Source organism: Cupressus sempervirens, chromosome 6 (assembly GCF_028749045.1).
Source record: "Cupressus sempervirens isolate cs-2001-9-10 chromosome 6, ASM2874904v1, whole genome shotgun sequence".
NCBI lineage: Eukaryota > Viridiplantae > Streptophyta > Pinopsida > Cupressales > Cupressaceae > Cupressus > Cupressus sempervirens.
The window spans coordinates 25,973,091-25,987,012 of record NC_143123.1 but is presented as its reverse complement, the minus strand read 5'-3'; the positions used below and the strand labels follow the sequence as shown (position 1 = coordinate 25,987,012).

The 13,922-nt window shown below is 36.9% G+C and overlaps 1 protein-coding gene across 2 annotated transcripts in view; it reads left to right on the top strand.

Moving 5' to 3' along the window:
- LOC149550901 (uncharacterized) overlaps positions 1-13,922 on the top strand; it is a 103,285-nt gene that overhangs the window by 56,873 nt on the left and 32,490 nt on the right. For both annotated transcript variants that reach the window (XR_016352633.1, XM_089786474.1), the window contains exons 4-5: positions 96-235; positions 349-477. Coding sequence is in view for 1 of the 2 variants with exons in the window: in XM_089786474.1 (XP_089642600.1) it covers positions 96-235; positions 349-477 (269 nt within the window). In the remaining variant the exon portion in view is untranslated. The remainder of the gene's footprint in view (positions 1-95; positions 236-348; positions 478-13,922) is intronic.

Genomic DNA, 13,922 nt, shown 5'->3' with positions numbered 1-13,922 from the left:
AATAAAACAATAGTTGATGCTGATGTTCAACATAGTTAATATTGAGTAGTATTTATGCTAGACTGGTTGTTTAACTAATTGAACTTGTTACTCAGGCAGCAATAGATAAACTCTCTAATATGAATCATCCAGAAGGAAATTGTTCGTTCTGCTTGTTTCCTTTAGTTACGGAGGATACTCAGACTGCATCAAGGCCTTTCATGAAGCTGATGTCTTGCTTTCATTGCTTTCACAGGTTTCTAATTTCAGCATGCAATGCTCTAGTTTATTGGGATCTGGATGCTTACATACATTGATTGGTTGAGATTATTTTATCTTCTCAATTACTAATTACACTACTTTTTGTAGTGATTGCTTTGGGAGGTGGTGGAGATGGCTTCAAGAGCAGAACCAACATGGGAAATGTAAATCAACAGATACAACTCTCTCAGGACTAACAGAGAATGCAGATGAAATTTATTCTCATTTACCATACAGGTAATTATTCAGTACATAAGGATATCAATACTTGCAAAGTTTGCAGACATTTGCAGTAATATATATACTATATAGACATGGAACAGCAATTTATTTATTGTGATGACACGAGCTGTATACAATTGCAATTTTTTTATTTCTTCATAATTATATGAGTGGTTTATCTTTATTTCCACCGGCATCTGTGAGGTTGCTAATCTTTACATTTCGAGTTGGAATTGTTTGGTAAACTAGATGCTTTTTAGTTAGCAGATCCTAGCAGTAAACCTTTTTGGCTATATTCATTAGCTAGTGCTTCCCGAGCCATATAAACTTATTATGCATGACCCTTCCTAGGTTCTATACTTTCTCAACCCATGGTTTTCTTCTTAGCAGCCAAGTCAATTATGAAGACAATGGCATATCCATCAATCAAAGAGCTTGAGCTCAGTTGTTGCAATTTTTCTGGATGAGAGGACTGGTTACAACTAGAGTGTGTCTAGGAAAAGTCTTTCAGGCTTTATAAATTCTTTGTCAGAATGCACTATCAACTGTGTATAAGTGATGAACTCTAAAAGCAATAGAGCAAGTCTGTAAATTACTGCTTGAATAATCAAGGATAAATTGATAATTGAATTTTTGAAACTGGATTTTACATATGTAATCTCTATACAAGGGATTAGTATCATGTTAACAAAGAATGGCAAAGTTTGCCAAAGATGAGGATTTCAAAAGGGCTTGGGAAGATAAAAAGGCATAGGAATAGACAAATTTATGTATGATGTGAGAGTGATATAAAATAAATATTTCAATGCCTAATGTGCATTTTAAAGTCAAAGTCTGATAGATGAAATCCTTGAAAAGGGACACTTTCTCTCATTTCTCCATAGTCTAGGCTTAAGAGCTGCTATGCTCTAAAACAATAATTTAAACATAATATGAAATTTCTTCATATTAATCAGTGGTTTGACAAGGACTGCAAGTCCTTCCACCGTTCTGTCTGCTCGACCTTCTCTACCCACTCCTTATTCGCCCAGTTGAGGCTCTCTTACTGCCGCCTTCCTTGCTACAAGAAGTGGTTGCTCTTCACGATGCAGTACAAATCCCTTTGAGCCTCTCTTTTGCAATCCCCCAAGATCTTGTGGTGCACTTTGTTTCCTTACCACCACCCTCCTTCCATCTAGGATCTTTGTTCTCTGGTCTCGCATACCTCCACTCTCTACAACATTCTGGACCATTCCTCTCTCCACCTCACCCCTTCGCCCCCTTGCCATCTCTTCACTTTCTGCAACATCTGCCAGGCGGTTAGATCCATGAGCAGTAGTAGGACGATGGATGAGGAAGGGTTCTAGGTGGAACTCTTCAAGTTTGGTATCACAATCTTGGGCTCCTTCCTCACATTGCTCTTTAACATAGTAGTTTGTACTAGTTTTCCCGACTCTTGGTTATGGCATATTATTTATCCAATTCGTAAGACCAGATTGGTCTTGGACCCTGACAACTACATGACCATCATGGTTGGGTACACTTTTGCTAAACATTACACCACTGTGCTGAACACTAATTTATCCAGAGAGCTTGATCGATGCCATTGTCCTGTGAGGGGGCAAGCTGACTTCCATACAGATTTTCAGACCATAGACCACATTTTGACTTTGAGAACTATCATTGATGAGGCTCAACACCGCACAATGATAGTCTACTACTGCTTTATGGACTTTCGCAAAATGTTTGACTCCGTCCCTCGGGTCGCTCTTTTTTAGAGGCTTAAAGACATTGGGGTTTTCGAGACTCTCTTGGCAATTATCACGAGGTTATATGAGACTGTGTGGGCAGATTCAAGACTTCACATGGTTTCTCTGACCCTATTCAAAGCACCATTAGGGTGAAATAGGCCTTCCCTCTCTCTCCCATCTTTGGCATTTACATTGATGAGCTTGAGGCTTTCTTTTGAGATTTCTTGCCCCTTGATGACTATAGTTACTTGCACTAGGTCTTGGTCTCCATTTTACCGTTTGCGGATGATGTGGTTCTTTAGGCCTCCTCCCTAGAGGGTCTTCAACAACTTCTTGATGGTTTGGCCTCCTTTTGTGACTTGCGGAAGTTGGTCGTAAGCATGGGTAAGACTTGGGTGATAGTCTTCAACTACTTGAAGACCTTCCATCACTTTTTCTTCTAGGGCAACAAGATTGAGATTTCATCCTCTTATACTTACTTAGGGGTGAAGTTTTTTGGACCCTTTTTCAGCATGAGACTTGCCTTGCAACCTCATGTTAACAAGGGATTGGGCTCCCTGGCTATGTTAGAGAGACAATGCTTCAGACATCACTTTTAGAACACCACGTCTAAGATCTCCCTCATGGACTTAGGGGTTAAGTTTTATAGACTTTGTTTCAGCATGAGATTTTCCATGTAACCTCGTGTTAAAGGGGTTGGGCTCCTTGTTTATGTTGGAAAGATAATGCTTGACATCACTTTTTGAACACCACATCCAAGCTCTCCCTCCTGGACTCTTTAAATAGATCGATTGTACTCTATTGCTCTATTGTGTAGGCCCCCTCTCTCTTGGAGTTCAATTGGGCTTCAGTGTCTTGAACCTTCTTCTTCGACACATCATTAGGCGTCATCAGTCTGCTCCTCTCAATGTCATCTTGGCCGAGTTTGGGGCTCATCCTTTTAGGCTCGGCTATCTTTGATCTAGTTTAGTTCCTTCATGGCTTTGAGGTTTTGTAAATATCATTTGGCGGTCGTCTATCTTTGATCTAGTTTAGTTCCTTCATGGCTTCAAGGTTTTGTAAATATTGTTTGGTGGTCATCATAGATACTCCTACCTAGCCTATTTCTCTTTTGAGGTGATTGTGGGCTCCTACCCAGCTGACAGGGCTCATTGTTGGTACACCCAGGCCTTTGCTTTGTTGGGTTTTGTGGGGATTGAGATTGATTGTCTCCCCACCTCCAGATCTCTCTGGATGCCCCTGTCTATCTCCTTCCCTCTCAATAGAAGTTGAATGAGCATGTCGGACTCAGCATCTACAAACATACATTATCATAACATAGAGCAACCCCTTGAGGGGGCTTTGTCTGAGGATGGCCATGTTGAGCACTATGTAGATATTTAGAATGGGGTTATTGCGCAACCTCCATCCCTTGCTCGTCGTTAGATTCATCCCCTCTACATTTTGTTGGGTTCTTTCAGAGCTGAATCTCATTAGTTCCGCATCCAAACAAACCATCAGATTGATAGAGCAGACCGGATCTACTGCCTTTGCACTTTGGTTGTAGGGGAAACTAGTGCAAGAACATCTTGGGTTCCTAGCAATCCTACTTTATTTGGAAGAAGTTTCCTTTTGGTGACCAGTTGTTCATCGGTTTGATTAGTTCAGTGTGTTTGCCAGTCTGATTAGTTTCCTATGTCCACTGATTTGACAGGTGTGTTCATTGATCATTCACCGATCCAGATGCATTCACCGATTTGATTGATGAGGATTGCATTGGAAGTCTCTGATCGATGAGGTTGAATGGTATGGATCACAAGGAGGACCTTTATGTTGCTGACGTGGTGGTTGGATTACTGTTAGTGATTTACTAATTGTTGTAACTATTTGTAATTCAGACTGATTGGTCTATAATACGTTTGTCTTGCGATAGGTAATGTTTGAATGCCAACCTATGGTGGTTATGTGTATAATTTAAGGGCTTGTGATCAAGAGTGGGGCATGGGCGAGAGGTTTGGGATTTGGAAACATCCTTGCAGAAGCTCTATTGGAGTTTAGGACTTGGGTACATCTAGGATTGGATATGTGTGGATTTCCTTTTGTAGTAGCCGTAATCGGGAAGGCCTTGCAACTCGACACATTTGATGTATTTAGACCACCTGTGAATAAAGAGGTTATACTCAGTTGTATATTGTTGTGTGACTCTTTGCTGCAAGGTTTCGACATCTCCATTGGGGATTCTCCAATCTAACCTGCGTTAGAAACAGAGACACTTCATTTTCCATTGCCCCATCTACTATGAGATCAGGGAAGGTTTCACTTCATTTTCAAAGATTGTAGATCCCTTTCCTCTTTCTTGAGTCACACTAATTAACGGTGTCATGCACTTCATCTCCAGGAAGCCACGTGACTCCATGATCAGACTTTGCAGGTTTAGTTCCCATCCAGACAAACTTCGGATCAGCTTATGCTTTTTCACTTTTGTTTGTATGGCCCGGGGCACTAAGCGACCACTCGGTTCTCCCACTACTAGACACATTAGATTTGTGAAGCCTTGTCGAGAGTACACTTGGCTATAGTACCTCACCTCTAGAGGTTCTTTGAGACAGCCTGAGGCTCACCTTTACCCTGGATCATATCCTTTGGTGCTTGTATTCTTCTTGTCTTTGCTTGGTTCTCTTGCTTTCTTGCTTGCTTTTTCTTTGGGCACCATTTGGTATACTTGTTGGTTGTCACCTTGTTGTATCATTTTAGTCCCTTAGACCCTCTGTGGTCCCTTGTTGGACATTGCTAAATTTATCTTATCATGATCTAATTAATGAGCATTGATATATTTAGTGCCAATATCCCATGTGAATGCATCTGCACTACCACTATGATATTTATTACATCCATCATAGTTTTTAAAGTAGATGAGATGGGGAACAAACTTAATGCTATAAGCTAAGTGATTTTGGTTAATGTGATTGACCTAGCAAAAACAAGTTTGGTACAATAGGTTTGGCACAGGTTAAAAAACTTAGTGAAAGTTCAAAAGCTCACTTTGAACATTGTTTTCAGTTATCTATTGGCATGCTCATACTCAGATTTTAGACATGATAATTATTAATATTATTTTTTGTTTTTCAAAATGTTATGGTTTATCTTTGCACTGTTGTTTGTGAAGACAGAAAAAATCCGGATGGCAATTTTTTTTGTGAAATGCAACTGTTAAGGCACCACGGGGGAATTATTAGATGGCACTTGCACATCCCCCAAAAAATACATTAGTTATCTAAACATAGATGCTAACTATCAGGGCACATAATTTATTCAAAGAAATGAGTACAAACTCAGTTCTTTTGCTCTGCAAATGGAGTAAAAATTCTCAGAATGTTTATATTTTTTAAGAGGCAAGGTCAATAGTTCAGGTTTACAGCTTTAAAATTTGGAAATGACATACTTTGTTTTTTCCTAACAGAAGAGGAGTATGCTATCTATAGTAGAAGGTAAGGAGAGTGGTATTTAGATCTAGATGTGAAACTGTTATGCACCTTGATATTGAGGAGACAGATAGTTGAACAAAATATCTTGGCAAAGGAAACCAAGAATTTCTCGTAAATTAAAATCCAAATCAGATGAACAAGGAAAATACTGTGTTTGATTCTAGTCTCTTAAAAGAATTTGATTTCTAAGGTGACACTGTAAAATCTTGAGCCCAAGACCTCAGTGAATCCATAATTCATGCCTATTGGGTTTGTTCTACAAAATTCAAATACACTGAACCACAAATCTCTAGACAATCAATTTCAAGTGAAGTGCAACATAGATCCATTGACATATGTGAATTCATTTTTGGCATTCTCTATTTATTTCTTGACAAATATAGGTTGATTATGGATTAGAAGCCTTTTCTCAGTGATACCTATAAAGGTAATGAAAATATCTTTACAATATTTGCCATTTGGTATAAAGGGTTGTTCGAACATATTAGTAGTATGGATTTAAATGTGCTGTCATTGTTATAACTTAAAACTGAAGGTTAGTATGGAAGCCGGTTCTTTCACTGTAAGTCATAAGAGAGAGCAAAGGAAAAAAGCTCCTAGAAGAATTTTTGAATGAAAACGTTTTCTTTTAGACTAATAAGCAGTACATGTTTATATAGGTAACCAATATTGAATTCAGTACTCTTCCTTGGGCTATTTTCAATCTCATTTAGCCCTCTTTTGGGGAAACTGTGCTGGTTCAGAAGGAATTAACTTGTTCATTCCCTTGGTCAGCTCAGGAGTGAATTTGGGCGCTGTGAAATTGCAGAGAATTAATTGACAGCTCTACATTGTTTGGAGCAAGTCTTTGATCAAGATTAATCATCTTTTGTTTACTCACTGTTTAATTGGTTAGTTCATCAATAGATGAATCATAAATTTATTAAGAGTAATAAGAACAGGGTCTTAACCAAATTTTTAACACGAATCTACGAAAATGTGAATTTTATTTTCTCCAGTCTTCAGCCGTAGCATTTAGGGAAAAGGATAAAAACCCTGATAAATGGAGATACACATTTAAGCTCTTAAGTCAGGTGGGACTGGCTTCAACAAATAGTGTTGCAAAATCACATTCAGGTGACTAAGGATGTACCCTAAGCAAAGAATGGTCTACATTTCAATATTCTTTGTTAATATATATTCTTTGCTAATTGGCCTTCTAGCCATGGCAATCATTTTTTCAAAAACATTGCAAAGATTCATTTTTCAACCATTCCACAAAAAACTTGTGTGGATGCTCATTTTTTTATTCCAATAGAACTAATCCAATCATATAAAAATTCATAGACAACATTGCATCATGGTTTTCATTGACAAAAAATGAAGCTATTTTTTTAATGTTTCATCTTTTCCAAGCGTAAGTTTCATATTAGGAAAATCTTTTGACTTGCCAACCTAATGATTATAACAACTCTATTGGAAACGATGTTAAACCCTCTAAGGCTCAAATATTCCATCAAGGAATGATTAACTATCAAACATTACCATTGAGAGTTAGAGGCCCACACTTATGGTTGCTGGTTCCCCATCTTATTAGACTAGAGAACAAAATTTCATGTACAAATAAATGGATGTTTAACAACAGGACTTAAGTCATATTCATAGTGTAGAGATTTTTTCAGGTTGCAATTCAGAAAATATTATTATTGAGTAAATTAAACCCAAAAAGAATACACACACACAACTCTTTTACTAGAGTTAGTTACGGACTTGGTTTATGATTGAAAATAAAAAGAATATTTGCCTGTCAATCCCATTTACTATTTAAACCCTTGATATAGGTTTTGAAGTAAACTGACCAACTAAAATAGGAAACTTGGATTAATATATTTTACCTAGAAAATTGACCAATTTACATATAGCTTTAAAAGTGAGCAAATCAGATTTTAGATTCTGACTATATCCGTCTGATTGGATTTATTTTTCAAATTTTATGTATTTAACTTTTTTATTTTTTATTTAAATAAAATTGACTTTTGTTTTCAGTTGTACCCAGTTCATATTCCAAGACTGTAAAAAGCAGAGTTCTGAAAAGGAAATTAAGAAAAAAGAAGAGAGAATGTTAAGTAGGAAGAGAAGTTCCTTGTCAATAATGTTCAATTGTAGTTCCACAATACACTATCTTCCAATACTAGTGATGTGTGAGCTGGAGAAAAGAAACCTCAAGATTATTTGAAATTATTCACTACCTGCAATGTGCACTACTTACTATTTAAAATATAGAATACTTGTTACAAAATTACATTCGTTGAAATCCTTACAGTTCATAGACATTAAAGTATCTGACCGGATGAGAGAACAAGATTATTTTAAGTTTCCTCTATTTTTTCTCCAGTTATCCCACCTTCTTGCATACAAATTTTTCTTTCTAATACAGTTCACCAGGTAGCTGTGGGACTTATGATGATGGTTTCTTTTAACTTACCAGTTTTGCCACCTGTATGTGCCGACATGGGAGATAATTTTAATTATGCAGAAAATAGGCATATAATTATTATGCCTTTATATCTCCTATAGGCCTGTTTTAACATCATTGATCTCCATTTTTACAACAAAGTCATTTACATCATTTTACCTTGGGTAACAATTTAACAATTGACTTGGCTAACTAAATTTTGATGGGCTTCAAAAGGGAATCCTGGAGAGTCTGGTGCATGAGGTATTCCAAGAGACAATAATGGTGCTCTCATTGCTGCCAACTTCCTTAAGGATAGGGAATTTCACGTGGAAAGGAATTCAAAATTATGTTAAAGATTTAAATCTAATTATCACCAACCTTTATAGTTTCAAAGCTACTCAATGTCTACTGAAAGGGAAACGGGGCAGCACCTAATACTGAGCTATGTGTGGGGGTTGGCAATATGAGTGTAATATCAACTATATACCTCACAAGATAAAAGGGCAATGTTTACAAGAAAGAAATAATGAAGTCATATCCCATCAACTTTAATCACAAAAGCTATACCCAACTGTTCGGTAGGACATTTGGGAAATTTGAAGGAAATCATGATGTCAAATGTGATAGTCCTTTCATGAATGGTCAAGTGCAAAGATTGAAGCAGGGGACAGTAATTCACATGCATGGATATATAATGAGTACATGAGGGTTTCCAACAATGATCATGTATTGATGAACCATAGTTAATGAAGCAACTATGATTGAGTTGGAGAGATTATGGCAGTGGAGATCCAAAAAAGTAAATGTGAATTAAAATCATGTGTTGTGTTCGTTTAGTTTTCATCGACATTCACTTCTACTTTCAACCCTTAATGTGTTACAGGTTTTTACTCACCTAGGTTGTCTCCTTTCTGTTTGCTATGGGTAGTGATAGAAGTTAGTACAGAGCCCAATTCTTGCATAGAAGTCTAGACTAATGAACTAGTTTGAGGAATTTTAAAAAGTGTGGTATGGAAGTTTACTGGGAAGCCACGGGAGGCTTTGATTCTACCCTTTGTTTAATTTTTACATCTTGGGACAACATAATGTGAGCTAGCAGAATTCATTTTGAAGTTATAGAGGACCTTGTAGGTAAAGCTACTGGTTTGTCTATGGAAGGGGAACAATTCTAGCACTTAAAGAGCAGTTGGGATAATGAGTGTTTAAAATTTAAATAAACAACTAGTGATATTTTGAAATGGCTTCAAATGTGAAGACTTTTCGGCTCTGCAGGGAGAGGTATATTTCTTTCTGATCAAGTACATTACCCTAGAAGGTAGGTTTGCCATTATCTATAAACACTGTTTTCTACTCCTTAATCCTCTACATCACAATAAAAGGATTAGTTTCCTCTGTTATGTCTTCTCTACTTTGGAGAATTCAATGAAAGAAGTCCTTTCCAATAGACCTTTAGTTCCCGTACATCAAGGATTGATCTATTGCCTTTATGAACATTAGCTATTAAACTCCTTGGGTAGAACTTGCGGCAACAAATTTTCTTTAATTTACCTATTCTTCATTGTGACCATCCCAAAGGAGGGAAGAACAATAAGTCACAAAATGTTGGGGTTAAAGGTCCTAAAGTTTCCTGGATTGGTATAAAGATAACCCAAGAGAAAGAAATTATTGCTACCATTTCCAACCTGAAAGATGAAGTTGATGAAATCTTGTTTTTTAGGGATAAGGGAAGATTCACTAGGCTTTCCTCTCAAACATCCAAATAAAAGAATCCTCTTTAAATAAGAAGATAAATGTTCTCGTCTTTAGTGAAGAAGAGAATGCATAAGGAGACACTTCTTATAATATGAGTCCCTTAATCTCTGATTCTTGAAGATTTTGACTTCATAGTTTCCCAGTCTGTGTTGTCCATGCCTTCTAACCCCAACACCAAGTCCCTGATAGACCAATTTTAACGAAATAATGAAAAGTCTGCTTTTCCATCAAGTCTGTTACTGCTGCCAAAAAAGTGTCCTAATCCCAATGATTCCCCTGAGAAAAATACTTCCAGCCAGCCCAGTGAGGAAAGAAATATTGTCAAAAAATAGGAAAACAAGAAGAAAGGTAAGGGAATTTCAATTCAAAACGAAAGAAATGAAAATTAGAGGATCAATGCAAACATGGAGAAATAAGAGCAGATTAATGGAAACAAGCCCATACGAATTAATGACATGGCAATTCTTGTTCTATCTGCACTATTAATAGAGCGAAAGTAGACCTTATCCAAAAAAGAATTTTGGGTGAAAGGGAAGTTTGAACAATTGGAATCGCTTGTCAGCAGGATTATCAAGTTAAATAAAGGAAGCTTGAAATTAACCATCGACATTATAAAGATCATTATGGAAGATAAGGATATAAAAGACAAAAAGGAAGAATACTTAGAGACAAGGTTTAGGACTTACATTCTGATTTGCATAGGCTCTTGGAAGAAGTTGAGACAGATTGGTTGCTTGGGTTGGACATGGTCCTAGAATGAGCTATCCTAGAGATGGGTTTTGTGATCAAGGGATTTCCCCTTATGTTTAATGCAAACACATACAAAAAAGCCACATGGGCATTTTCCTTACAATATATGTAGAGCCACCATAAACATAACCCCAATTGTCCTAGTCAACCCTATGGGCCTTCTTTATATAGGCAATTTTAACCACCCACGAAGGTTTAAGAAAATTTTAACCCTAAACGGTGAGGCTGACCAATCCTTTTTTTTTTTCCATATTTTATTTAATTAGAGTAGGCCCCAACAACTTTCGAAACTCAAAAGAAATTTTAAAGGAATTTCATTTTCACCCATTTTAGGTGGCACAACTTCCGGAGACCATAACTCCTCACTAGTTGTTCTAGTTGGCTATTATAACCCCATTTTGGAAATGTCACAAAGTGCTCTACAATGCTTGTCTCACGTAAGCTCCAGTAAATCAAGGTTTGATCCTTTTTTGGAGCCTCTAAAGCCTTCACAACTTAAGTTCAAAGGTTTTACACCCTACTGTCAATACCAAAAAATTTCAATATCTTCTAAAATGGATTTGATCTTGCAATGAAACTTTACTGACAGGTTGATATATCTAAAACAAATCTCCATGGAATAAATCAGAGCATTTCCATCTTGATTAACCAACTTATTAAAAATAGTAAGCTTCCACAAGTGCAACTCTACACTCAAGTAGCTTATTGAAAAGACAAACCTGAAATATTTTTGGGTGATGCAAGATTGGCCTTACACCTAGGATGCTGCTGCATCAAACACCTAGGGTAATTTGGGAAGTTACCTTGTCACATCTCAGGTGTACAAAGGAAAATCAAGACAGTTTACCTCCTCCCTTGTCAGCTATGATGAATCTTCCATGAGTTGTCCTTTTGATTTGATCGGGTGTCCTGTTTCTTGTACTTTTTTCAACACAACTCTCTAAAATGTCTTCAATCTCCCTTGTAGTTGAAGTAGTTGCTAGAATACTCCATTGTGCTTGTGTGATCTCATCTGCAACGTCTCCTTCATGAGACTTTGTCAGAGATTAAATGTTGAATATTGATGAAATGTTGAATATTGATGAAATGTTCAGTTTATTGGGAAATTCTACTTCATGGGCATTCCTGAATCATGTTTCTTTAGTACATTGCATGGTCCAAACTTCTTTATCTTCAACTTATTGTGTTCCCACTGTGCCTTCTCACTTATGCAAATTCTTCAAGTGTTGTGCAAAGTCTTCATCTTCTATACTACTTGTCTCCCCTTTATCCAATTTTCCTAATCTAAAAGCATTTCTAGGACTAATTTCATATACTATCTAGAATGGTGATTTATCAATGCTCCTATTGACATAATCATTGTATGCAAGTTTTGCCTATGGTAAAATCAAATCCCATCCCTTTGACTTATCTCCAACCAAACATCTCTATGGGTTCTCCAAACTCCTATTCACCAGATCTGTCTACCCTTCAATTTGTGGATGATGTGATGAGCTGACTTTCAAATATATCTTTAACTTCTTCTACAATGTTCTCCAAAAACACCCAACAAACTTGGTGTTTCAATATGAAACTATGCTATTTGGTAGACCATGTAGTCTACCCCTTCTCTGAAAGATAATTCTCCCACATGAATAGCATCAATAGTCTTCTTGGAGGGAATGAAGTGTGCCATCTTTGAAAACCTGTCAAGCACCACAAAACTTGAATCATGCCCTCACCGAGTCCTTGGTAAGCCAAGAACAAAGTCCATGCTAATATCCTTCCATGGCATCTCTGGTACAAGTGGTACATGTTGTGGCTGATATAACCTCGTATTTTGCTTTGCTCCTTTTGCCATTTGACATACTCTACAACTTTGTCCAAATTTCTTCACATTTTGTTGTAACTGTGGCTAGTAATAGTTTTCACTAACCAAAGCAATGGTTTTATCTCAACCAAAATATCTAGCCAAACTTCCACTATGCTTCTCGTTGATGAGATTTTCCCTCATAGAACTCCTTGGAATGCACAATTGACTACCTCTAAATGACATACCATCTTGCATGATGAAATCGAGCCACCTAGTTGTATCTAGCGTAAAAGTTTCTATACAAGCATTCCAAGCTTCACCAAAATCAGGATTCTGTGGTTACAAACTCTTGAGTTCCTTGAACCCAACAACCTCAATCTGCATCTTTGTGAGCAAAACCTATCTCTTGCTAAGAGCATCTACAACCCTGTTTGACTTCTCACTCCTATGTTTCAAAACAAATGTGTATCTCTTCAAAAACTCATCTAATTTCAAATTCCTCTTATTCAACTTTCCTTGACTGTTCAAATATTGCAAAGCTTGAAGATCAATATATAAAACAAACTCCTTAGATAAAAGATAAGGACTCCACTTCTTCAATGCCTAAACTATAGCATAAAACTCTCGATAATAAACAAGATATTTTCAATTGGCATCATTCAACTTCTCACTTAAGTAAGAAATAAGTTGAGCTTCTTGACTCAACAACTCCAATGACATTGCCCCTAGCATCACAGTTTACTTTATCAAAATTTGGAAGTGTGAAAACAAGTTGTACTATAACCTTCTGTTTTAACAATTATAAACTCTTGTGTGCTCCTATAGTCCATTTAAACTCTTTCCTATCTCTTCTCATTGTTTTAATAAAGGGTCTACAAATACTGCTAAAACTTCTGATAAACTATATGTGAAAGCTAGCCAAACCATCAGAAGTTCTTCCAATATCTTATTGAAGATTCAAATATCACTCAATAAAACAATGACAAACTTACTCAAAATCTTTCAGTACATCATTCGTGGGCCGCATGAGTGTGATCGGTGCATTGGTCAGCCAAAAGGCATGACTAACCACTCATACAAGCCCTTCTTTGTCTTGCAGGATGGCTTCCATTCATCTCCTTCTCTGATCTGGATTTGGTGATATCCACTCTTCAGATTCATCTTTGTGAAATATATAGATCCACTCAAACAATCCATAATATCGTCCATCCTTGGCAAAGTAAATCTATACTTGACAGTGATCTTGTTGATAGTTAAAGAGTTTGTACACATCCTCCATTCTCCATTTTTGTTTGGTACTAATATTGCTTGTACAACACATGAATCAACTCCTTCTACAACAACTCTCGCACTTGTTTATTCAACTCTTCACTTTCTGCTAGTAATTTTGTGAGCTTCCTTATTCTACAAACCGACTCTTGAAATCAAGTCTATCTGATGACTGATCTTTTTCACTGGTGGCAATCCATCAAGCACATTATCGAATACAATATCTTGAAACTATAATGTCCCTTTTTTCTGGGACATTATAATTC